We start from the raw sequence: 26,806 nt of genomic DNA, 5'->3' as shown, positions 1-26,806 counted from the left end.
ATTTTTTTCTCATTCTAAAAACAACTTTGGAAAGTAGAATTTCTAGCACTATACTGAGTACTAGGAAAAAAATACTGACTTTCAAATTTACCTTGACAGGAATGTCTTCCACAGTATCAAAGATATTTAAATCACACATACATACAATGATTAATATCATGGAAAGACAAATGCACAAAAATGCAGTGATCCAGAACACTAGTAATTGGTCTGAACAGATTGTAAATATGCAAAAACAAAAGGAGATTTTAAAACGAATCACTAATAACTCATGCACAACAATTCCAAAACATTGTATCAGTGCACATGTGCAGCTCTCCAGTGGAGTTGTGTGTATCCTGAAAAATCTATTTTTTCATCTAGATTTTAAATATCACTGTATCAGAACATGTAAAATATTCTAAAATATTTGCAAAAATTCCGTAACTGATTTCTGTGAGTTATCATAGGAACCAGTGCATAAAATTATTTTATTTCAGAAGGTTTGTAAATATTCCTTGGTGCTCATGGCTGCCACAAAACAGCAAACACAAGTCAGTGAACCTATTTTCTTTTATAATTCATTGGTAATGTAATGATTGTGACACTCAATGGCCTGCCAAATTGCTTCCTATGATCAATAGGATATAATCATAAAATGAAAGAGGTGCCCATCAAACTTATTTTGTTGCTTATCGAATACTTCTGATGCCAACAAAATAACACAGATAAAAATGTGCACTTACCCGTGAGGTTTGGATCTATCCTTTCCACAGGGCATGATCCAGCAGATGGCGCAAACTCAGCTGAGTCCTGCAGGCAGGACATCCAAAGCTGACTCACACCTTTTCCTTAACTAGGATAGGTTCCAAGCACTTGCCAGTATCCTCAGGTAGGAAGGCAACTGGGAAATTGGGAGTATGAACCTCCCACTAGACCAGAGGTTCTTGATAATAAACTTTTGAAGTCCTGCCTACGGCATCCATCTGATAAGACACCTTTAGTCTGTTGAACCATACACCTGGGGAGAGGATACGATAACTATTTTTGTATATGAAAGAATGTGACATGCTTAAAATAAGGAGGGAGGGGGTTCACCAAATACTGTAAATTATGCTAATTCATTATAAGGGGCCCAGAAACTTCAGCTGATACGGAATGTGGCCAGTTCTGTGCTTGTGGGTCTAGGCAGTCTAGGCACATTGCAAGCATTCTGCACTGGCTACCGGTGTGTTTCCAAGCCCAATTCAAAGTGCTAGTCTTGGCCGTTAAAGTCTTTAAATTGTTTGGGGGGCATGGTTATTTGAAGGACAACTTGCACCTGTATGAACCTGCCTGTGCCTTGATATCTGCATCAGAGGCCCTGCCTGCTGAGTCACATTTAAAATCAGTTACCGCATTTTTCGCTCTATAGGATGCACTTTTTCCCCTCCAAAAATTAAGGGGAAATGTGTGTGCGTCCTATGGAGCAAATGCAGGCTCCTTGGCTTCAGCGAATGCAGGCTCCGGAGGCTTCGCGTTGCTTTTGCTGAAGCCGGGAGAGCAAGACTCTCCTGGCTTCAGCAGAGAGGGAAAGCTGCGCAGCGCCCCTTCAGCCAAGCGGGAGGAGAAATGGAAGGGGCTCCGTTTCTCCTGCCGCTTCAGTGAAGGGGCACTGAGCAGAGAGGGGAGAATGGTCCTATGGTCGGGTGCATCCTATAGAGCGAAAAATACGGTAAATTCAGAGTTGGAATGGACTACGAGGGCCATCTAGTCCAACCCCCTGCAATGCAGGAATATTTTACCAAACATGGGGCTCAAACCCACATCCCTGAGATTAAGATTCTCATGCCTAGACTGAGCTAGGCATGCACTAGGCATAAGGCCTTTTCAGTAGTGACCCACAGTCTGTGGAACTCCCTCCCAAAGGATTTACACTTGGCCCCTTCATTTTTAGTATTCATAGAGGTTTCTTAAAAATAAAAAAATCTCTAGTTCAAGTGCTTTTAATTATTTTTACTATTTATTAAATTTGTAACCCTAAGGAGTCCAGGGCAGCTATCAACTGAAAAAACAATATAATTTAAAAATACATTTTAAAACAGCCACATATGCACATAACTTTTAATTTCAAGGTTGATTGGAACAGTATCTTTTAGCCATCAAGTTCCTGGACAAACAGGTATGTTTTAAAATTCCTTCTTTAAGTTAATAATGAGGGAGGTGGAGACAGATTGAACATTTGTGGGACCCCCACAGCCCAAAAGCTACAGGACCAAGTAAAACTTTCCTAGTAATACTTTCTGGTAATTACCCTGCTGATAAGAGTAGAGTCATCATAATACAGCACCTCCAACTCCAACCCCACAGAGTTGTTCCAGAAGGACACCACGGTATGGTGTCAAAAGCCATTGGGAGTTCAAGGAGAACCAACAGGGTCACACTATGCCTGTTTCTCTCCCTTGATCAAAGTGATCAGGGCTTTTTCGCTACTAAAAACTAGCCTGAAACAAGTCTAGATTAAGGTTACCAGATTTTTTCAATGAATCCGGGGACACTTTTCAACTTCAGTTGAAGGGGATGGATTTTGTCAGGGAACTGATATGTAAATCTGGGGACTGTCCGCGGGAAATGGGGACGTCTGGTAACCTTAGTCTAGATAGGCTGCTTCCTCCGGCACACCTGCAGCTGATTAGCTACCATTGTCTTGATTACCTTGTGCAAAAAGGGAATAACAGAGATTGGACTGTTATTTTCTAAAAAATTCTGGATCCAGGGAAGACATATTTAAGAGTGGCTGCATCTCTTTCAAGGCAGCTAGTGTAACTTCCTTATGTAGTGAAGCATTAACCATTCCCTGCACCCATCTAGTCAATCCCTTCATCCTAGATTTTATCAGCCATGAAGGGCACAGATCTAAAGGACACAAATCAGCCTCACTGCTACAAAGGCCATGTCCATATCCTCAGGCTGCAACAACGTGAACTTATTCCACAGGCCATTACTAGATGATGCTTCAGGAACTTCTAACAGACCTGAACTAATTGTAGCATAAAGTTTGACACAACTGCCATTGGACCTGCCACAAGGAAAAGAATCTATTTTTTCTCCACTGCCCAAGCCAGTTCTGTCACAGGTGAACTAAACTAAATGACACCTACATACATCAACACGAGGCCTGCTCCAGGAACAAAACGAAGGAACTTGGAAAATCCATTAAACTAGTCAAAGAATCACATGCTCCGCAGCAACTCCAGAAAAATATGGACTACGGCTTATGTAGATGCTTCCGTATGTTTTACATCTCCCACCTTTCTGTAGTAAAGCCTAACAATACATGTGGCCACCTTATGTTATGGCTGCTACAGCTGGCAGAAGGCAGTGATTTGTTACAATGCTTGCTCCCTTGATAACCAGATGAGACGTAAACAGCACAAAACACTGGTTGGGAGACCTGCATATGTATTTTGCTCTACACTTGGCACTCTCTCATTTGGACCTGCCAATGCTAAAGTTTTAGCAAGATTATTAAAGGCAGACATCCTAAATTAGATGCAAATATGAAATGGGAAATGTTAGGGGTAAGAGGGTGCAGAGACAGTATGTCATTTGTTGTTCTAATTCTATATGTTTACAGTATCTAGAAAACACAGTTTTTCATTTCAATATTGTTGAACAATATAATTGTAGACTGCTCAAATCTCAAGCATATGGAAACATTTCAAAGAAATACCCATCATTGTATTAATTTAATATTCACTAAATTAATGTACACAATAGTCATAAAATACAATAATATTAGAAATCAGAATATAGTCCTTTTCCAAAGAGAAGTTAATACCATTAAGAAGTATTTGGATTTTGTCTAACTTAGTCCCATTGAGAGCAGACCCATTTAAATTGATGAACCTAAATTAGTCATGTCTATCATCATCAGCGGGTCTATTTTTATTAGGCCTAGCACTGGATACAACCCTAGGTTTCTAAATGAAAAGGAATTCAGTTGGGTATATAAGAGCCCGATACTTCTGCTACCTAATTTACACTGTGTAGTAAACAAGTTTTCTGGGTTGGATTACAGTGTGATCCTTATTTTGCTAGTCCATGACTTAGGACAGTTTAATTTTTAGTTACTCAAGTTTCTGAAAAGGGATACAAATATTTGGAGTGACATGTGATATGGCTGGCAAAGCCACAGCTAAGGTGCTGAAATGTGAGAAATATAGTATAGTTCTTTCTTGAATTCTTGTAAAATCATATTATACTAATGCATTTATTTTTAAAATATGGGTTTATAACTCATTATAGAGAAGACAACGAAAGTAATTTGAGGGAAGAAACTAAAGACACAGCAATCCACACAATTAGCAAATAAAAATTAGAATCATGTAGACATGCAAACATAGACTTTTCAAAAGTAGATACCTCTGGAATAATGCAAATAGACTTTGAGTGCCAACATCTCACTATACAAAATAAAGTTAGACATGCTCAAGAGATTCTATACACAGAAAATACATCACTTGCATGCCTAGATTTCAACATACAAATAGGATATTAACACACACAAATGGAAGACATATTGTCAAAGGTTTCCAATCCCAATAGCTCGCAGAAATTCATTGCATATAAATGCACAGATTTAATTCAGAATTAGAAGAATAAAATGAGATTGGGCAAGATATATGTAGTGATTTGTTTTCTATAAATTCTCTGACATCTGTTCATTATCTTGAAAAGCTTAATACACACTATTTTATAAATAAAACAATACATCAGTTATAAACACAGAGGAAAAATTATGGCATTCACATGCATTATTCACTTAAGATGTGTTCAGACAAATGTCACAAATAATGACAGATTTAAAGGACATACATTTACAGGATGAAATTGCAAGGCTCAAAACTACAAGGGAGAATCCCTTTAAAAAAATTTTTACTAAACAAGGATGAATTAGAATGTATTTTATTAGTCATATTATAAGAAGTTTGGGAACTATTTCAAGAACTCAACAGTCCCAGCTATCATTATTAAAGAAGTTTTTAAAAAATTGTTTTGAGCTAAGCAAATTAGTGTTGTGGTACAGACAGAATACAAAAAAAACCAGACAATTTAGACTCTGTGATAGACAAAGGATTATTTTGGGTCAAGAGAGTCAAGCACATACCCATTTTTCCACATCAACTAGCTGTAGGGAGAAAAAAACAAAACAAAACAAAAATGAGTTCCTTACTAAATATGGTATTTTGCAATTTAGCATTCACATTTTGATAGAAATACGATTAATAAGAATGGTTATCACAAGGGCATGGTTTCCAAACCCATTTCTCACAAATGCTTGTAGGGGGAATTAAACGTTGCACTGAGATGATCATTCTGTCAGGGCAAATATTTTGACTTGCCAAGCAGGATGATCACCCTTCCTCCTCCGCACTCTGTTCCGGAGGGTTCTCCCAATCCCTCCAAAGCCAGGTTGAGGGCAGGAAAGGTGGCAAAGCCCCAGTGCAGAAGCAGAAGTCCTTCCACTCACAGACCCTGTTAGTTTAATCCTGCCCAACAGCCATATATTATTTGTACTGAAATTAAATGCATGTTCTTTTTCATTCTTTTAATAATTTACATGCTGATTAATATAACAAAATCTCTAAGTGCTTCCTACAAATCACAAGCAAAAAATCACAAGCAAAAAAGTCAGGACATGATTTCAAAATTCAATAAAAAATCCAGCAAAACATTAAGCAAACATTTTTTGCATCAGTATCATCACTAAGCAGACTGGTTTGGTCAGTAGTTGGTAACACAGTATAAACATAATATCAGTCCAGGCTGCGTCTTGTTGCGTTGTTGTTGTTGTTGTTGTTGTTGTTGTTGTTGTTGTTGTTGTTGTTAAGTTTTAGTCAGAACTCTTTCTGCAAAAGTTGGATCCACTTTGGGTTCAGACTTCATTATTAGTTGCATTCATTAGCTGTCACTCCATTGCAATTCTGCAAATCTGTTACAGCAGTAAGAAATATCTTCTAAACTGTACACACTAAAATGAACTCAAAATTCCTATTTTAAAAAAAATAGCGGTACTTAAAGCACTTTCGCCCACACATGTGCCCAATTTTTCTTCTCACAATAAAGTATGCATTCAAGAGGCCAAAGGAAATCCACACAGAAATGAGACTCTGAATATAGTTTTGGCAGTATACAGCAGGAGCAGTGATATTTTTCAACCTGAGGTCTGCATTCCCTCATAAGGGGGATGCATTATCAGTGGTAGATGGGGCCAGAGGCAAATGTGCACAGAGCAACAGTAGGCTACATTCCAGCCATGCAAAAGTCAAAAGGTTTCTACACACACCCCTCAATTATTTATTCAGACAAGAACTGTATCATCACAGTTAAAGGGCATATTCCTCTCAGACGCCACGGTATACAAATGCCTCAACGTTCAATGCAATAATCAGGGCATTTATCTAAACTGCCCTGATAGAACAATTATATTTTGGCTTTGCAATCATTTTTGCATGGCTTGTGTAGTAATCTTGCTCTCAAGCCTCCAACAGGTAATGCTCAGTACACTTACACAGCAGTTTAATTTTGACAAGGAGACACAAAAAAGTAGCATTCCAGATCCGAGCAGTGCATATGCCCTAGAAGCTGCATCCTAAAATAGTCTTCCCATAGTCCATAACACTGCTGGGACGATAGCTACACAGGGGGCAGGGTGTACCTGCCTTTTCCAGGGATGCTTGGATGCAGGTGTCACCCCTTCCCCATTAAGAAACTTCATGGCACAATAATGGCAACAACAAAATTGTACTTCACAGAACTTGATTCCCCCCCCCCCCGAGTAAATATTTCATGTGTATACATATCAAGCTTATATGTTTTCACTTTTTTTATTCATTTCCTATGAGCTATTACAGATGCAATCTCAGGTGTAAAACCAAGTCTGGCAACAAATTTTATATTGCAACTGAAAGATGTAGATCTGTTTACATAGCCTAAGGTTTTATTTTCTGTAATAGAGGCATGAAATTTATCTTTCCATTTATAATCAAAGTTCGGATTCAGCCATATTAAGATAGAGCCTATGTTTTGCTTACAAAATTGCTTTATCCTAAAAACTCAGAAAGCTGCACATACTTTTTCAGCATCATATACCACATATGAGGCACAGAAAAAGTTCTTGTCACCCTACAGCTTATTTTCCAAAACTTTAAGTATCATATATTATTTCCTTCATTCAGTTCCTTCCATTATAACACTTCCTCTCCTGAAAAACTGGCACTTCTTACAGGATAGTGGCTGAACCACAAAAAACAAAGGTGGGGATTGAGGAAACAAGACAAGGGACAATACTCAGTCTACTAATAAACCTTAAAAATGGGGTGGGTGAAGAGGAGACAAAGCTTCCAGCAGGAAATTGGACAAGGACATGGTTTCTTGCTCACTCTAATTAATAGCATTCTTTATGATAGATTTGAAAAGGAAAGTGTCTTCATGGATTGTGCACATAAGCCATTTGCATTTTATCCTTTATATTAACTGAAGGATACTTCTACAGATGTGTGCAGTGTATTTTAGTACTTTATGTCAGCTTTGATCTAAACAAGGCCAGACAGTTGGATATACGAGCAACATGCTAAGCACAAGATTCTGGAACAAATCACAGAAGAACAGATTTATATAATTAAGTATGACAGGGTTTATGGCCAATCTATCATACAAATCTTTTCTGATTACATTTTGGTTATAAGATATTAAACAGAAACTGTTTAGACTCCAAAATATTAGTTTAAAGAAAGATGAGATGATGCAGTTGCTGTCATGTGGTAGTTCACGTGAGACAGATCAAGCGCAGGACTTTAAAGAGGTAACATTCCCATTTGCTTCTGCTGCAGCTGAGGAAATCCATCTTTTATCACAATTAGCATTAGAACACAGGGACAAGCTCTGAGCATGCTACAGAAAGACACCCAAGACACTGTAGTAACCAGGACATCATAGTAAAAACAAACTGACAACTTGCTCTTCTATAACTGCATCTCAAAATCTGCAATTATATTTTTTCTTTAAAAACAAAAACAAAAAGAACAATGAACAAATAAGCCACCAATGGTAAAATAACAAAATCTTCCTGAAATTTTTGAATCCCCTCCCCCAAACATGTGCTGCCTGCAAATGGGGTAGCAATGTGGGGAGGTCATATTTAATTAGCCCCATAGCAAAGTGCCTAGTGAAACTAGACACATATTCTCATCCTGTAATAGGCTCTTTGACTTTCACCATGAAGTCCTCCAAGCATCAGAATCTTAGCTCTTTCATACTTTTGTTAATTTTCCTGGAGGGATTTATTTTATTTTATTTTTATTTTTTTGAGGCACTTGTGATCTTTGTTCTCAATCCAGCTTTTAGATAGGTTTTAACAGATACTGAGTTATTATAATTAGGGATATCACTGAAGTTTGCCATGTGCAGTCCTAAAAGTTGGGCACTCCGATTGGCAGTGGGAGGGAGAAACATTCAAAACAGGATCCTCAAATATATAAGCATCCTTCTTCAAATAACTACAAGAAGATTCCAGGCTAGCACAGTTCATATCAAGCACGTCCTTTTACCTTTGTCTTGTAAACTGGTTTTGTGCACACACACACACCTCTCTCTTCCATTCAGGCAAACAAGAAGCATTATTAGGGTTCAACGGCACATTCTAGCCAAGCAAAAACACTCAAGGGGTATGTGAAGAAGGTATTGGAGCAAGTATGACCTGAGCAAAGTCCCAAGGGTCCGATAGACAGCATTTGCACCCCAGAACTGTGGTTCTCCACCACTAACATAAGGCAAATTCAGGCAAACAAAGTAGCACCCTGGACAGCTCAAGGTAAATATCAGACTAGGAGGCTAGAGCAGCTTCGAAATCCCCATGACACAGAGCTCCACAAGACCCATAGCTGATTTTGAAGCTTTGGGTCAGCTGTTCACCAAAGCTTTGCCCACACAGTTTGATTTAATTGATTTCAAGGCAAGTAAGGAACACTGACAACAAGTTAGATTTTATTTATAAAGGATCTAACCAATTCTACCTATTTCAACTATGAACTGTTTCTATAGGCACATACGGTGGTACCTCGGGTTTAGAACTTAATTCGCTCTGGAGGTCTGTTCTTAACCTGAAACTGTTCTTTACCTGAAGCACCACTTTAGCTGCCGCTGTGCCACCACTGCACGATTTCTGTTCTCATCCTGAAGCAAAGTTCTTAACCCGAGGTACTATTTCTGGGTTAGCGGAGACTGTAACCTTAAGTGTATGTAACCTGAAGCATCTGTAACCCGAGGTACCACTGTATTTCCTTACTACTGCTTTTAATCTTACCTAACTGGTTTTCATTTATAGCCAGGTTCAATAAAGTGCTTATTTATTTATTTATTGGAGACTCCTAAACAATGTTACCAGGAATTCAAGGTAGTTGTGACACTGCAAGAACTGAACTGCAGAAATTAATCAGACATCTGTACAAGAGGGTAAGTTTGAATGATGCAATTCTTGTTGCAGAAGCAGGTTATTTCTTCTTGAAACCGAAGAAGATGAAATAGAAAGGAAGAAAGGCAAAAGCAGAAATCTATCAAGCACCAGCTAGCTTTATTATTGTGAAAGAATATGTGTAAAACATCATTTAAAAAGTAGTTTAATACCATCATTATGCGGTACAGGAAAATCAGACTATATTTTGTATAATACACTAACTAATGTGTATTTTTTAAAAAAAAATAATAAAGTTATATATACTTCTAGATACAAACACCATATTGATTATATAACATATATAAAATACAAAATGAGAAGACTAAAGATCAATATTCATTAGAAACTGATAAATACATGATTAAAGCTAGGCATAAAGAACTCAAATTATATAAGTACATGCCTATCTGGTTTCCAAGACTGATATATACTCCATATTTTGTAATGGTCATGTGGAAAGTATTATGCAAACAAAATATTCATACATTTTTTTCTGGTTTGCAAGGATAATGACAGCTGGGGGAAAACATTTTCATGTTTGGTTTTAAGTTTTCCATGGCTTTTGGTCATTCAAGTTTTCTGGGAATGTAAACTTCAATAAAATAAGGAGTGTAATAGGATTCCAAAAGCTGAGGTGTTAATAAAAAGCATCACGGATAACAAGACACTTAATAGAATCCAAAAGCAATTACAAATTAATTAAAAGCCTGAGACATTGCTGCTCACCCCTTCTGCTTTCTCCTCCGTGTTGGCCAACATTTCCTGGAGGGCTCGCACGGACAAGGACTGTTCCAGCACAAAAGTGCAGATGGAGAGATCCGGAGGAACATTCTAGTTGAAAAAACACGATGAAGACAGCATTCAGCGAAGCACTGCTTATTATTTAGTTGTTGACAGATCATTCCTTACTTACAGGGCAATCCTAAGTGTGTTAACAGAAAAATAATTTCCCCTAAATTCAATGAGACTTACCCTCTGGAGTCTAGTAAATGTGTTTAGGATTGCAGCCTTAATTAACCCAAAGAGCCATCTGAAGAAAGGCAGGGGGAGCACATGAAAACTAATTTACTCAAATAAGCTATTCTAGGAAATTCACATTAATTAAATGAATCTGGGTGAAGATGGGATGGTGGCGACCTTACTAGTAGGAATGCATGTATACATGTAGAAAAAGGAGTCCATACCAAGTGGTAAAGAAACCAGCCACCAGAACTTTGCTATTCAAGAGAGTAACAGATTGTCAATCACAATCAGGATTACACTGTAACATTATTTGAGATAAAATTCTACTGGCAGGAGAAGTCGTGACTGCATTTGACAGCAGAGTTGCAAAGTAAAATATAATGATTTTCGGTTTACAGCAGTGCTCCCACTATTATTTGATGTCTAGCACTCACTGGCTATGTTTGGATATATGTTATACCATAGTTTATAATTACAGGAACAAGCTTTTGTGAGTCTCAGGTTTGCATGCTCTCTCTCCTCACCTCTTCTCACACAGCCACGAGTAGACTAGAAACAGACAGCACCAGCTTATGAAGTGTGTCTGCCCCAGCTAACAAAGTGTCAAGGCAAGTTAAACAGCCAAATGAGTTTGGCATCAGGGCAAGAAGTCCAGAGTACACTGCTCTGCTCCTCCTTTCCTTGATCTAAACAAAACCCAAGCTTCTAATAAAGTAACTCAATAAACTACAAAAACAGTTACGCAGACAGAAAGTCAGAAGACACATGGGAGCTTTCCAGTGTTTTGTGCAATCTGTTATATGTACAACTATCTGGCTGCCAGACAGAACTTGTGGTTGTGTCTTCAGGGCAATGAGCTCTTGGATCTCCACAAACAATTTCATCTCCTTGAAGCCAAGGTGGCTGACTCGGAAAACCTGAGAGAGGAAGAGAGGTTTGTGGATGGGATGTTAGAGCTGTATCCCACTCACAGGGTGACAGCTCCAATGTGCGTACATGAGGTAAATTTCCTGCCTAGCATGATGGTTGCAAGTGTTGCCCCTCATCTAGATAGCCTAGTAGATAGTGCTGGGGTGGGGTCAACAGTCAGTGCACATTGACATTAATGACACAGGGTAGGTCCTGGGAGGTCTCAAATAACTCACGCGTGAAATTATGAAGGACAATAGGATCACATGCCTAATTGTGATAAGTGAAGATTATCGACATAGAATAAAGATATCAAGAGTGACAGCAGAGGAACTTATGCAGGACAAAGGGAACAAATCTTCTGTGGCGTAAAAATCACAGAGGAATAAAGTAGCAGTGAATTCATTCACAGTCACACACACACGCGCGCGCACACACACACACGCTATTTATATATATCAATTTACAAGTCATATATAAGCATGCTAAATCACATTTTCTGGCTAACATGCATCTGGCCATCAAATAGACACGTGTATAATATATTACTGTGATTAAATAGATTAGTGAAGGAAGCAACTCTTAAAAGCCAATAGAATTGCTAACCTAACAACTGTCTGCACAATCTTCATTGTGTTATATTGTTAGCTTTGCCTATTTTTAAGATTCCAGTTAATTAGTGCAAGTCTGTGTGTGTGTGTACCATAAAATCATACCTCAAAAATTGCTGTGGCTTAATGTTCCACTACAGTATACAAAGCCTAAGAACCAAGATTACCTAGAACCAAACATTCACATGCAAGATTCTAAAACCATAATCAGCACGCAATCAACACTTCTGCCGAAAGTTTATACACATTTTGCTTTTGAGAAAAAATTTGCTTTATTTAAAACTGGTTCAGAAAGGGATCTGGGATATTTCCTTCTGCTATATAGAACAGAGAGAGAAATTTCTTCTGTCCATGCACTCACCATTCAGTTACTCTTTTTCCAAAACCCAAAGATGTGGAAATTTAGCTATCCTTTTAAAATCAAAACTAGGTGCTGTAATTTACTTGTCACATAAGTGACAGCAACCCAGAATGGTTTTTATAATGGAACATCTTTATGCTCCTTACCAGTCTGTTGCGTTTTTTTTTACTTAAAATGATTTGCTATTTCTTTTATAGGATATGCAACATATTTATCTAACAGTTGCAGTTTTAAAGAAATAGTAAAAATCAGCCTCCCCCTGAACAGCAAATAATATTCACACTACTTTGCATAATAATGTACACATTATAAAGAACCAGCAACCATGACTGCATGACTTCACTGTTATCTGCTTGTGCTGCTAAATGCATTTTCCTGACATACCCACACCTCTCCTTTTCCTAACTGCAGCTCCTTGTTTTTCTTGGACTTGCAGTTAGATTCACAATTTAGATTCATAAAGCTTTTAACAAATATTATTATCCGCTTTTGTGCATTTACGTTTTTCTATCACAGTATTTTATTTATTGATGGAACAGTTAAAATAGTATCACCTATAAAACACTGGGGAAACCCAGTTCATTTATTTAGGACACACTCCTTTATCTCTGGGAGACGGGGATTTGAATAAACAGCCATTATTGTTCTTATAATAAATTTAATTTAACTCCTTTCCTCCTACGTAAACCAGAGCCTCTAGGAATAAAGTATTTTCTTAACTATAGACAAATTGTTTCTAAATGTTTCACTGATTCTGTTTGTGATACTGAGTGCTTCACACTTGAAAAGGATCATTGCACCGAGTACAGAAGCTTCAATCAGCTAAATGATAAACAGCCCAAATGAGCTATTATAGGCAATTGAGTAATCTGAAGGAGTTTAAGGAAGCTGCAATTGCATATATACACACACAACAGCCTGAAGGATATTATGGTCGTGTTTATCATCTAATGCAAAAATAGGCCAGCTCTGGTGGTAAGTCACTGCTATCTTTTATCTTGTTTTTGACACCACACAAAAACTTTAAAGAAAAACTCCCAAGAGGATCTAATGTTTAATGTATTTCATGCTGGATTATGAAAACTTTATAGATCTTGACTGTAATGCTATTTTTATTCTGAATAGCTGCAGAAAATTTGTATTTGTTTTATTTATTGTATTTGATCTTATATAATATCTTATCTCTTTTCCTCCAAGGAGCTCAAAGTAGCACTCATGGTTCTCTCCCCCCCCCCCCGGTAACCACCCAACAACCCTGTGGTGCCAGTGAGACTGAGAGACAGTGGGAGGAATTCAATGTTGCGCTCTTCTGATTGTTGCATCAGTGCAAGTATTTTGGCTTGCAAATAGAACAAGCCCTACCTCTCCCTTCTCCATGTTCCAGGGGTTCTCCGAGGCCCCCCTAAACCAATTTCAGGGGCATGGAAGGAGGTGGGGCGAAGAGAGGGGGAAAGACCCACAGCTGAATCCTGCCCAGTGATTGACCCAAGGTCACACAATGAGCTTCATGACAGAGCAATTTTAACCCTGGGTCTTCCAGGTCCTAGTCTACATATCCCTCAACCTGATTCCACTTACTGGAAAGTAAAAAATGGATAAGCTGGAGGAGGGGGAATGACTCCCAAATGCATGGAAGCCCTTGTTAGCAGCCCTGTGTAGAACCTTTTAAGACTAATTCAGGTAGCAATCCTGTACACACGGCACGCGGGTGGCGCTGTGGGCTAAACCACAGAGCCTAGGACTTGCCAATCAGAAGGTCGGTGGTTCAAATCCCCACAACGGGGTGAGCTCCCATTGCTCAGTCCCTGCTCCTGCCAACCTAGCAGTTCGAAAGCATGTCAAAGTGCAAGTAGATAAATAGGTACCACGCCAGTGGGAAGTGAAACAGTGTTTCCGTGCGCTGCTCTGGTTCACCAGAAGCAGCTTAGTCAAGCTGGCCACATGACCCGAAAGCTGTATGCCGGCTCCCTCGGCCAATAAAGCGAGATGAGCGCCACAACCCTAGAGTCGGTCACGACTGGACCTAATGGTCAGGGGTCCCTTTACCTTTACCTAGGACTTACTTCTATATGTGGATATTGTACCACACCAGCCCATATAATAAGTGCTTATATGTTTAAGTATTTGCACAACTACAATGTTAAGCAGCTGGTTTCTTTGTGAGGGTGGGGGGAGAATAAGGGAGAACCACAACATGTGGAAGCCATACAACTCTTCTCCCACCAGAGAGGCAATTGTAAGTACTTCTTGGTTTAATTAGGTGCTAAGTATTTGTACAACTGCAATACCTCAATGTCCACAATACTGTTGCAAGGGAGGAGGATGGAGAGCAAATCAGAAGTTGTCCCCACACACATGATTTCCTCGGGCCCTAAGATGTCCTACCAGGGCTGGATCTAGACACATCAAAGAAGTGTTTCAGTTCAACACGTTGCAAACTCATACAAGGAAATCCGGTTGGGAAAGACAGGACTCCACAGCGCCATCTGGTGTCACAGTGTTATACTGCATATACAATGCATTTAAAACACTTTTTCTTTATGAGTGCCAGGTCCAGAGTCCATCAGTCGCCGTGTGTGCCAGCTGCAGTTTACATGACTCAACCCAAATTAAACCCCAAGATTTACTGCTCACCTGCCCCAGTTGCTCACTCTGCAAGATTATTTCTCAAGTAGTGCAGTGACTATGAAACCACTGCAACTTGTGAAGCATGAACGACAGCAAGTCTCCATACAAGCAATGAAGCATTCCCTTCACAAAAAAGTATTCTCATCTTTTGCTTTTTTCTTCGGATAAAACAGTCTTGCTTGTCTTGGGTTCATATCTACCCAGTTTCCTTCTCCTTGTCATTTCTTTTATAAAGTCCATTTCTTTTTATAAAGTCCACAGGTGGCGCTGTGGGTTAAACCACAGAGCCTAGGACTTGCCGATCTGAAGGTTTGTGGTTCGAATCCCTGTGACGGGGTGAGCTCCCGTTGCTCGGTCCCTGCTCCTGCCAACCTAGCAGTTCGAAAGCACATCAAAGTGCAAGTAGATAAATAGGTACCACTCCGGCGGGAAGGTAAACGGTGTTTCCGTGCGCTGCTCTGGTTCGCCAGAAGCGGCTTAGTCATGCTGGCCACATGACCCGGAAGCTGTACGCCGGCTCCCTCGGCCAATAAAGCGAGATGAGCACCGCAACCCCAGAGTCGGCCACGACTGGACCTAATGGACTGGACTTTAGCTCCTATCCTCATTGTGCTTGTCCTTTAGCTCCTTTAGTTTTTGCATCTCATTTATGTGATAAAGCCATTTCCATGCACTCTTCTTCTTCACCATCATCTTCTCCATTTTTACCCTACCCATCTTTTTTTAAAAACTCCATTGTCACTGTTTCTTTTCACTTCCTTTTCTCTCAGTGAGACCCCTTAAACATGCTTTAAAAAGACTGCTCTTTCTTCAACCTTCCCTTTTTCTTATGCTTTCCCTTTCTACTGGGATACTCCCACCACTGAGGGCTAAAGCCAGACATACTGGAAAGAGCTGTAAATTATTGGCAGAAAAAAACCATAATGTCTCCACTTTATGTTGTACTTCTGAACTTAGAATTGGCTAGATCTGTCACCTGTTCTTTCCTATATTAATTTTTTACTAAATGCATCTTAGTTTTCTAGATGCCTGAGAAGCACCTGCTATTCTTAAGTTTTTTAAAAGAAACTAACTAAAGAAAAAGAAATGGTAATATGATTACATGGACATCTTATTTATGGACCAACAATGAAGTACTGGGGAGGATACATTTGCTGTTTAATTAAAATTTATTTGCTAAATAATATTTTATAAAACTATAGAATACTGAAGTTGCCTATCCTTACATATTTTATTACTGGGAATTATTCAGTTACAAGTGAGCAGGACAGATGAAATCCTCAGAACCACTGCTATTATAATGAATCATTAATATTCCAATTAATTTTTTATAATGATGAATAATACATTCAAAATGATGACTGACTGAAAGTAAAACATTAGTCTGCACCACATTGGAGATAATAAATTTAATTAAGGTTGTGCTGAAGGATTCTGTAGGCGGGGGGGGGGGGAATAAAGGCCTTATATGCAAGATTATTTTAGTATATTTCCTTTACTTGCCAAAATTTAAAAATTTTATTCTAAACTAAATAAATAATGAACAACAGCCCACAGATAACAACTGCTGCTTACTTCCTTTTAACAAATAAAATTGTCAGAATTCACTGAATCCTTTATTTGCCTCAACTGATTCCTATAGTGCAGGGCTGTCCAACAGGTCGATCGTGAGATCTACTGGGTAGATCACTGCCGGTCTTTTTATAGTGGTTGTAGATTGTAGTCTCTTGGAAAATGGACAGCCCTGCTATAGTGGAACCCACAACATTTTAGGTACAAAATGCTTTTCTTCAAGAAACATTCATTTTTTCAAAATGTTTTTCTTCAAGAATCTTTGTCTGGCAGACTCCCATTTGATAGCACAGATTATGAAGATAGCCATGTGAGGAAAGGGGATTTCTGATAAGTCTCTGCTGTGTAGATCCTGGATCCATTTTTACCTATGACTGTCTCAAGTGCATGGGGATAGGGACCCTGCTGTAGGGGCACTTGTTCAAGTACAGCTTGTGAAGATTGGAGGGTAACGTCAGCACCAATGAGATTGACAATAGTCAGAAAAGGATTCTGCACACAATTTAAAGACATACAAATCTCCATGATGCTTTGCTTCCTGTGCTCCACATGACATGGTACATGTATTTATTGTTCTTACTGCTCTTATTTATTGCATTTCTACACCGCCCTTCATCCGAAGATCACAGGGCAGGTTACAATATAAAAGTACCTGCAGTCTGCAGACCTACACACAGCAAAGCATCATGAATCCCACAAAACTTAGGAAAAATGATATTTGATCAGTACACTAGTACCAACTGACTGGCAATGGCTGTGATTGTTGTTGTTGTTTAGTCGTTTAGTCGTGTCCGACTCTTCGTGACCCCATGGACCAGAACACGCCAGGCACCTCTGTCCTCCACTACTTCCCACAGTTTGGTCAAACTCATGCTGGTAACTTCGAAAACACTATCCAACCATCTCGTCCTCTGTCGCCCCCTTCTCCTTGTGCCCTCCATCTTTCCCAGCATCAGTGTCTTCTCCAGGGAGTCTTCTCTTCTCATGAGGTGGCCAAAGTACTGGAGCCTCAGCTTCACGATCTGTCCTTCCAGTGAGCACTCAGGGCTGATTTCCTTAAGAATGGATGCGTTTGATCTTCTTGCAGTCCATGGGACTCTCAGGAGTCTTCTCCAGCACCATAATTCAAAAGCATCAATTCTTCGGCGATCATCCTTCTTTATGGTCCAGCTCTCACTTCCATACATCACTACTGGGAAAACCATGGCTTTAACTATACGGACCTTTGTTAGCAAGGTGACGTCTCTACTTCTCAAGATGCTGTCTAGGCCTGTCATTGGCCTTCTCCCAAGAAGCAGGCGTCTTTTAATTTCATGGTTGCTGTCACCATCTGCAGTGATCATGGAGCCCAAGAAAGTAAAATCTCTCACTGCCTCCATTTCTTCCCCTTCTATTTGCCAGGAGGTGATGGGACCAGTGGCCATGATCTTCGTTTTTTTGATGTTGAGCTTCAGACCATATTTTGCGCTCTCCTCTTTCACCCTCATTAAAAGGTTCTTTAATTCCTCCTCACTTTCTGCCATCAAGGTTGTGTCATCTGCATATCTGAGGTTGTTGATATTTCTTCCGGCAATCTTAATTCCAGCTTGGGATTCATCCAGCCCAGCCTTTCACATGATGTATTCTGCATATAAATTAAATAAGCAGGGGGACAAAATACAGCCTTGTCATACTCCTTTCCCAATTTTGAACCAATCAGTTGTTCCATATCCAGTTCTAACTGTAGCTTCTTGTCCCACATAGAGATTTCTCAGGAGACAGATGAGGTGATCAGGCACTCCCATTTCTTTAAGAACTTGCCATAGTTTGCTGTGGTCGACACAGTCAAAGGCTTTTGCATAGTCAATGAAGCAGAAGTAGATGTCTTTCTGGAACTCTCTAGCTTTCTCCATAATCCAGCGCATGTTTGCAATTTGGTCTCTGGTTGCTCTGCCTCTTCTAAATCCAGCTTGCACTTCTGGGAGTTCTCGATCCACATACTGCTTGAGCCTTCCTTGTAGAATTTTAAGCATAACCTTGCTAGCGAGGGAAATGAGTGCAATTGTGCGGTAGTTGGAGCATTCTTTGGCACTGCCCTTCTTTGGGATTGGGATGTAGACTGATCTTCTCCAATCTTCTGGCCACTGCTGAGTTTTCCAAATTTGCTGGCATATTGAGTGTAGCACCTTAACAGCATCATCTTTAAAAAATTTTAAAATCTTTTTAAAATGACCATCACATCTACTACTGTGGGCAAGAAACCCGTAAAAGAAATGGAGTGGCCCTCATAGTCAACAAAAGAGTGGCAAAAGCTGTACTGGGATGCAATCTCAAAAATGATAGAATGATCTCGATACGAATCCAAGGCAGACCTTTTAACATCACAGTAATCCAAGTTTATACACCAACTACTGGCGCTGAAGAAACTGAAATTGACCAATTCTATGAAGACTTACAACACCTTATAGAAGCGACACCAAAGAAGGATGTTCTTCTCATTATAGGGGATTGGAATGCTAAAGTAGGGAGGCAAGAGATAAAAGGAACAACTGGCGAGTTTGGCCTTGGAGATCAAAATGAAGCAGGGCAAAGGCTAATAGAGTTCTGTCAAGAGAACAAGCTGGTCATCACAAACACGCTTTTCCAACAACACAAGAGACGACTCTACACGTGGACATCACCAGATGGGCAGCATCGAAATCAGATTGATTATATTCTCTGCAGCCAAAGATGGAGAACCTCTATACAGTCAGCAAAAACAAAACCTGGAGCTGACTGTGGCTCAGATCATCAGCTTCTTATAGCAAAATTCAAGCTTAAACTGAAGAAAGTAGGAAAAACCACTGGGCCGGTAAGATACAATCTAAGTCAAATCCCTTATGAATACACAGTGGAAGTGACGAACAGGTTTAAGGATTTAGATTTGGTGGACAGAGTGCCTGAAGAACTATGGATGGAGGCTCGTAACATTGTACAGGAGGCAGCAACGAAAACCATCCCAATGAAAAGGAAATGCAAGAAAGCAAAGTGGCTGTCCAACGAGGCCTTACAAATAGCGAAGGAGAGAAGACAAGCAAAATGCGAGGGAGACAGTGATAGATACAGGAAATTGAATGCAGATTTCCAAAGAATAGCAAGGAGAGACAAGAAGGCCTTCTTAAACGAGCAATGCAAACAAATAGAGGAAAACAACAGAATGGGAAGAACCAGAGATATGTTCAAGAAAATTGGAGATATGAAAGGAACATTTCGTACAAAGATTACCATAATAAAGGACAAAAGTGGTAAGGACCTAACAGAAGCAGAAGACATCAAAAAGAGGTGGCAAGAATACACAGAGGAATTATACCAGAAAGATATGGATGTCTTGTACACCCCAGGTAGTGTGGTTGCTGACCTTGAGCCAGACATCCTGGAAAGTGAAGTCAAATGGGCCTTAGAAAGCACTGCAAATAACAAGGCCAGTGGAATGGCTGTGATATTAGCTGTTAATTTGCTATGAAACTTGAAGAGGACAAATATCACTTGGATAAGATGTTGTTTATTTAACCTCACTCTCCACACTGAACACCTTGCACTAGAAAATTTAAATTAGCATTCTCCGAAAAAAGGAAAGGCGGCAAATTAATCTAATTCACGTATTTTCTCCACACGCCCATCAATAAGATAACAATACACAAGCAATCTGTAATACGTGGGCTGAAATCAACATCACATGAGCAAACGTCCACCTACAGCCCCTCCATCCTCAAAATTAGCTCTGGAGAGTCCAGAGCAGATTTTGGAGAAGCGGGGAGAGGCTGTAGAGTGAAGGAGAAGAAGGTCACACAGCCTTCCTCAAAGGTTTTTGTATGATAATAGTTGTTCAGAATTTAGCTTGTCATTATGTATATTAACATCAGGTTTATTTTGCTGGGTATAATATGTTGTGAATTATATAAGAAAAACATAATGTGCTGGAATGCAACTCAACTCTGCCTGCTGTAACATTGATGCACTTACTCTGCATCACAGAGGACAACATTTCAACAAGAAGAAAAGGTCTGTTATGTCGGTAACGTTCAACACTGCATTAGAACTAGACAGTTTACGGTACCTTAGAATTTGAAGTGGATTCCAAGAAGCAGAGCCTGTTGCCAAATCCTTCTGCGGCAAGGCACAATTTCTGTTGTTCTTTGTGAACAGTAGCAGTGCACTGCAGAACCACTTCATCATCCTATTGAAGGACAGAGACAAAATAAAAGAACATTGTTAGAACTCTTATGCTACAAAAACTTTGGGATGCATTTCCAATTTCCAAATACACGCTGGTCAAGCGTGGACAGCAAAAATAAATGCCAGAGTAGTTTTTATTCATTTCATGGAGAGCATGAATGATTCAAAAGGAAAATCAGCAGCAATGTAGCGAAGTATTGTCCATGCTGAAAACCAATTCCCAAACCTAACTACTCCCGCAAGCCAAAACACTAGGGAGTGATTATGTTGGTAACTCTTTCCATCTCACAATTCTAAAGCAAGACCAGAGCCTCCATAGAAGCAGAAGTCATGGCAACTGGAATGTTCACCCAGAGCATCCAGAATTCCTTTAAATCTCCAAGGGTAGACTAGCTCAGTGGGTCCCTTGGAGGTTTTTAAGCAGAGGTTGGATGGCCATCTGTCATGTATGATCTAGCTAAGATTCTTGCATTGCAGGGAGTTGGACTAGATGATCCTCAAGATCCCTTCCAACTCTACAATTGTATTATTCTATTACCTAATTTGGAAATGGCTGTTCCCACAGCACTTATTTTACTAATCTGTTTAGAGATTGTTGGTGCTGTGCAATAGGCTCTATCTGGGAGCACTTACATACTATGGCTTAACTGATCATAGGGAATAAAGTTTAATTAATTTAAATATATTGAGACAAATGGAAAACTAAATTCTGAACACAGAGGATATTAGAGGGTTTAGATTTGTAATACAGATTAAAACCTTTATGTATATAGCAGCCCTGAGCTTGTCAAACATAAAGACATGTGGCTAAGGCATAAAATCATTACTATCATTTTGATCAAGAAAAAGGTTACACAACAGCACAAGGATAATATAGGCTATGTGCATCAACATTGCACAAAGTCTCCAAGTCTTGCCATTAATCTCATCTTTGCTGTCCTGATTCCGGAGTTGCCAGATTGAAATGAAGCACAGAGAGAATATTAATTCAGCTTGGTATCAAGATTGTCTTTTGCATAGTCAGCAGAGCACTTCTACTTCAATCATGCAACTGAGTTAAAACTGACTATGCATTTATCTGCAATCATAACTGTAACCCTCAATTTGTTAAGTGACTTCCATGAATCCACAGTCTTTAGCAGTACTTGAAAAGCGGATGGAAAGGTTTGTGGATGTGCCACATATTATTGCTGTTTCTCACTTAGCATCTTAAATTTTCTATTGTACCAAGTCACTATGAAACAATGTCAAATCGCTTTTAGCAGACAGTGGCATTAAGTATGTGCTCTTGATTGATTCCTAATAAAAAATGTTCATGCAACTGATCATATTTTCATTAGGGATGACTCATACTAATGTTGTTGCTGATGTGTTTTTGAAGTTATAAGACCAAAAAAATCAAGTTGAGCTGTCAGATATGAACAGTAATTGCAGTATCTGCTTGAGGTATTGCTTAACAAGAACAAACCTGGTGATTCTGAGTGGGGTTGCTCAGACTCCGATTCACTCTGAAGCTGGTTTAGCCACCCACCCACACACCCACACACACACAGAGTAGCTGTCAAAACCACATCTACCTAAGAGGGGGTGCTAGAAAGACCCTTACCATATACTTTATCCCTGTTGTTCATTTATAGTATCTGAAGGTTAACATGAAACATCCCTAATGACATGTGTCCTCCAGATTTTACTAGATACAGTTCCCATCAACCCCAGGAAGCACACCCAACGATTAGGAATGATAGTCACACTAGAAGTTTCAATAGATGGAGAACAATCCATAAAATAACATTCTAATGCAGGACAATACCGGCCATAAACCAAAATACTACCCATGACTGAAATAAGCACCTCGTGGTCTTAGGCAAGACACAACATTGTTCTCTCAGCCTCAGATCACCAAATATAAGACAGAGATGATGCTGAACTACTTTACGGAGCCATTGTAAAGATTACATATTAATGTGGCTTGATTTGAACACTCCAAACCCTGCTGCAGAACAGGCAACATTTGCTGCTATCAATAATTGCAAACTCATTGATGGCTGGCGTCACCCAGTGCAGGAAGAGGTCGCAGGCTAACTACAGAGTGGTCATCCACTCGGAGGGCAAGGTTACTCAACTGAGCAGGTCCATCAGAGTGTTGTCATATCCAACCAAGAACCTTTTGTGCAGGTAGGATGACTTAAACTTTGTCTCCAAGAAGCCTTTGGGCCTTGGCAGAGCCCAAAGCAACCTCCAACGCCTGTGTTGCTGGCAAGCGGGAGGCTAGGCAGGTGGAGGAAGTTCTGTAGCAGAGGTGATATGCAGCAAAAATAGAATGCTGCATCTCAAAACCCATGCAATAAGTCATATTACATCTTTTAGACTCTGTCCAATGCATTATCCAACTTCATGTTAAACAGCTCTGTACCATCAAACAGAAGATCTTTAGCTTCCTGAATCAGTCTAGATAACCACAGTCATGCTGGCACAGGGCTAATAAACAGACCCTTACTTCAGAATTATACTGTAAACCACCCTGTGATCTTCAGATGAAGGGCATTATATAAATTTAATAAACATCAATAACAACTGCAAACATCCATGTGCCCAGATTAGAGGATTTGGTCCTTGGCCATGGGATCCATCTCCTGCTAGAATATCTAAATGGGTTCTCTTTCATCATCCAGAAGATATTCAAAAAAGGAACAAGCTGTTTCCCACGAGGACTGCTGGAAATAAGACATACAGATCTGGTACCTTTGTAGCATTGTAGAGAGACAATGCTATTTAAAAAACATATGGTCCATACAATCCAACCCTCACAATCTGTAGCTGCAGTGTGCACATTTTAATGGACTTGGGTGGTTAGAGTGTAGTGCTGATAATGCCAATGTCATGGGTTTGATCCTCATAAGGGTCATTTGCATATTCCTGCATTGCAGTGGGAAGGACTAGATGACTCTCAGTGTCCCTTCCAACTCTACAATTCTATGGTTCTATGAATGTCATCCAAGTCCAGATTCATAATTTGTTTGCTCCAGACAAACCACAAGCCATAGAACAAACCATAATTACAGGTTGTGGTTTGTGTGGAGTGAAGCAAACTATGAGTTCAGATTCAGATGGCAGTCTCTGCCAATCCATGGCTTAGCTCAGAGCAGCACTGCAGCAGCAGGGCCAGAGAAGGAATGAAGCAGCTACAGCCTCCTCTCTGGGAACTCAAACGCTCATACATTCATGCTAAGTCATTGTTTGGTTTAGCATTACATTCAAACCAGGTCACTGCAGTATGGCTAATAACATTATAGAGTGATTTGTTTATGCACACATTACTTGAAACATTAGGGTTATCACTACTGCAGATCATTCTGCCTGACCTGGCCACCTTCACTAGTGCTACAGTAAAGTATTTAGAGAATGCCATTTTAAAAGTGCAAAAGTTGATTTAAATTAAAAGTACATGATGAAATACAAATCTTCCGAGAATCTGGGTTGATGTGTTGTCTGCTTTCCTGGAAGAAACAATGTGGCTTTCATAAATGACATGGAATGGAAAACGGCCCAACATATTGAAACAATAGGGAGTCTTTCAAAATATATTACAGTACTATAAATTTCACTGGCACTCATTTATAATCCACAAGATTACGTACAGGCTTAAATTCAAACTCTAATCATGTATGAGCAGAAAATTTGCCATCTATTTTTATAACACTTCAAAGGAAAATACTGCAGTGTATCATATATATTCTACTCAGCTGCATCTACTAGTTTCAAAACTGTCATGTTTGAGCACGTAACTCAAACTTGCATATTGTCATGAGTGCCATGGAGGTGTCGTGGAGGGGGGAGTGAGACCCTAAGAAGGTGTAGGAGGATCTTGGAGAGTTAAAAGGGTCCCAGTGGTATGTGGGTAATGGATTCCAAACCCCAATAAATGCTGGATCCTGGAGAGGGTCCCAGCATAGCTGTCAACCTTCCCTTTTTGTGCGGGAAATTCCCTTATTTCAGCGCCGTTTCCCGCTGCTATCCCAGATTGTTAGATATCCCGTAGACTGTCTCCGGGACAGGTGAGGCTGCTGATCCCTTCTTTTCAAATCCGAAAGTTGACAGCTATGCTGCTGATCCTTTATTTTTGAGGCTGCTGATCCCTTATTTTCAAAACTGAAAGTTGACAGCTATGGGTCCCAGTGGGTTAGCGGGTGGAAATCTGCCTTCCAAAGATGACTTACACAAACTCTCAGAAGGGCCTCCCATTAACTCCCTCCCAGAGATGCCTCCCTTAGCTTCTTCAGCCAAGGATCTGCCTGTTAAACAGGAGTCTCCCTGTTCACGGGATGCAGCTGGGAGTAAATCCAATGCTGATCTGGCTTGCATCTCACCTCCGTCACCTAGGACATAGAGATGTCAGCACCAGCATGCAAAAACCTCACCTAGCCAGCCCACTAGAAGGAGAGCACATTTGCAGTCAGCCTCAGCACTCCAGCCACATGGTGAACTAAATATTGTGCCTGCCCCATCCTTCAGAAGGAAAGCATAGAGAATATAGTGGTACCTCGGGTTACATACGCTTCACGTTACAGACGCTTCAGGTTACAGACTCCGCTAACCCAGAAATAGTACCTCAGGTTAAGAACTTTGCTTCAGGATGAGAACAGAAATTGTGCTCCGGTGGCGTGGCGGCTAAAGTGGTGCTTCAGGTTAAGAACAGTTTCAGGTTAAGAACGGATCTCCGGAACGAATTAAGTACTTAACCCGAGGTACCATTGTATGTCACTTGTTGGTTCAACATCTTAGCTCGTGGCTAATCGTGCCTTTTGAGCTCTCATGGAACTGCTGATCCTTGCAACCTGTGGTTTGACTTGTGTACCGTTCTTTCTTGGTCCCCCAACCAGTGTTCGAAACTCCCATTGTTCTAGGCACATTTTGCGACAGGGAATTTCATTAGTGCAAGCGGTTTCTGAGCTTTGGGCGCAGTACTGCGCCTAAGATTTAAGATTAAAACTGCGGACTGGAAGGAAAGGAGGCCCTTTTTCTGCCTCCCTGCCTCCAGCTAGTCTCTGAAGACTGGAGAAGAGACCCTCCTAAAATATTAGGGGAGTGGGCAGGAGAAGGACATGTGAAAAACAAACATAATATTTTAGCCGCAGTTCTTTCATTTTCACCTTTGTATTCTTGTCATAAAAAAGCAGGCCTAAGCATTCCATTGTTGCGCCCATAACCTAGGTTTAAGGTGCCATTTAGCTCCTAGCTTTCATATCTCAGTATCTAACACTGCCCCCAACCCTGGCTCAGTCAAAGATAAGACAGCATAACTTGCTCATCCTGGCTCAGCATTCCGGGGGATATTCTAAGGGCAGGACTAGAGCAGGAAGATTAGGCTAGATCCTAAGCCAGGCACAGGTAAACTCCGGCCCTCCAGATGTTTGGGACTACAATTCCCATCATCCCTAGCTAACAGGACCAGTGGTCAGAGATGATGGGAACTGTAGTCCCAAACATCTGGAGGGCCGGAGTTTGCCTATGCCAGTCCTAAGTCCATTCAGTGTGATCACGTAACCTGACAACCTGATGCAGGACAATATTGAAAGGCTTGTTTTCCTTTGCTAGGCTTAGGTAGAGCAGCAGCTGAACAGGCTTTGGATTTGTTGTACCTTTATGCCAGCCTAATTTACCCTGGCTTGCTTCTTGTACATAGGATTGCTCACCAAGTGATCGATGCTAGTAATAAGTGTGTGTGTTTAATTTAATTATACCCACACTAGGAAACTGATTGGTGACTGTTTTCCAGTCGGTGTACATACATTTGTTACATATTACCATATATGCAGATTTTAAGCTTTATGCTGTGTGGATCGTTTTCTGTGCAGAAAAAGCACTGTGTGTGAGAAAGGTCTGAGATTACAGCAAATGATGTGATAAAGTAGTTTTACACTGAATCAGAAATTGACAGCTAACACACCAACTACTACTGTATCACAGTAATTTGTTTTTAACAACAAAAACACCCTCCCTTACTTAAAAAAAACCCCAAATCCTTAGCAGTTCCTGTTATATAAAGAAGGAAACGACAGCAAGCCTGAGATAATAAGACCTACATATTACTTA

At 40.1% G+C, this 26,806-nt stretch overlaps 1 protein-coding gene across 19 annotated transcripts in view; it reads right to left on the bottom strand.

The window, feature by feature from the left end:
* The window catches only part of RYR2 (ryanodine receptor 2), a 252,769-nt gene that overhangs the window by 187,866 nt on the left and 38,097 nt on the right, over nucleotides 1–26,806 (bottom strand). For 14 of the 19 annotated variants that reach the window (XR_008329619.1, XM_053382604.1, XM_053382607.1 and 11 more), the window contains exons 2-4: nucleotides 20,595–20,714; nucleotides 10,202–10,306; nucleotides 5,129–5,149 (exon numbers count right to left, since the gene is read on the bottom strand). Coding sequence is in view for 18 of the 19 variants with exons in the window: in XM_053382604.1 (XP_053238579.1) it covers nucleotides 5,129–5,149; nucleotides 10,202–10,306; nucleotides 20,595–20,714 (246 nt within the window). In the remaining variant the exon portion in view is untranslated. The remainder of the gene's footprint in view (nucleotides 1–5,128; nucleotides 5,150–10,201; nucleotides 10,307–20,594; nucleotides 20,715–26,806) is intronic. The other 5 variants (XM_053382609.1, XM_053382611.1, XM_053382617.1 and 2 more) reach the window with 1 other exon arrangement.

Source organism: Podarcis raffonei, chromosome 3, assembly GCF_027172205.1.
Source record: "Podarcis raffonei isolate rPodRaf1 chromosome 3, rPodRaf1.pri, whole genome shotgun sequence".
NCBI classification, from domain to species: domain Eukaryota; kingdom Metazoa; phylum Chordata; class Lepidosauria; order Squamata; family Lacertidae; genus Podarcis; species Podarcis raffonei.
The sequence above is the reverse complement of the archived record's forward strand: the minus strand, read 5'-3'. Positions and strand labels throughout refer to the sequence as shown.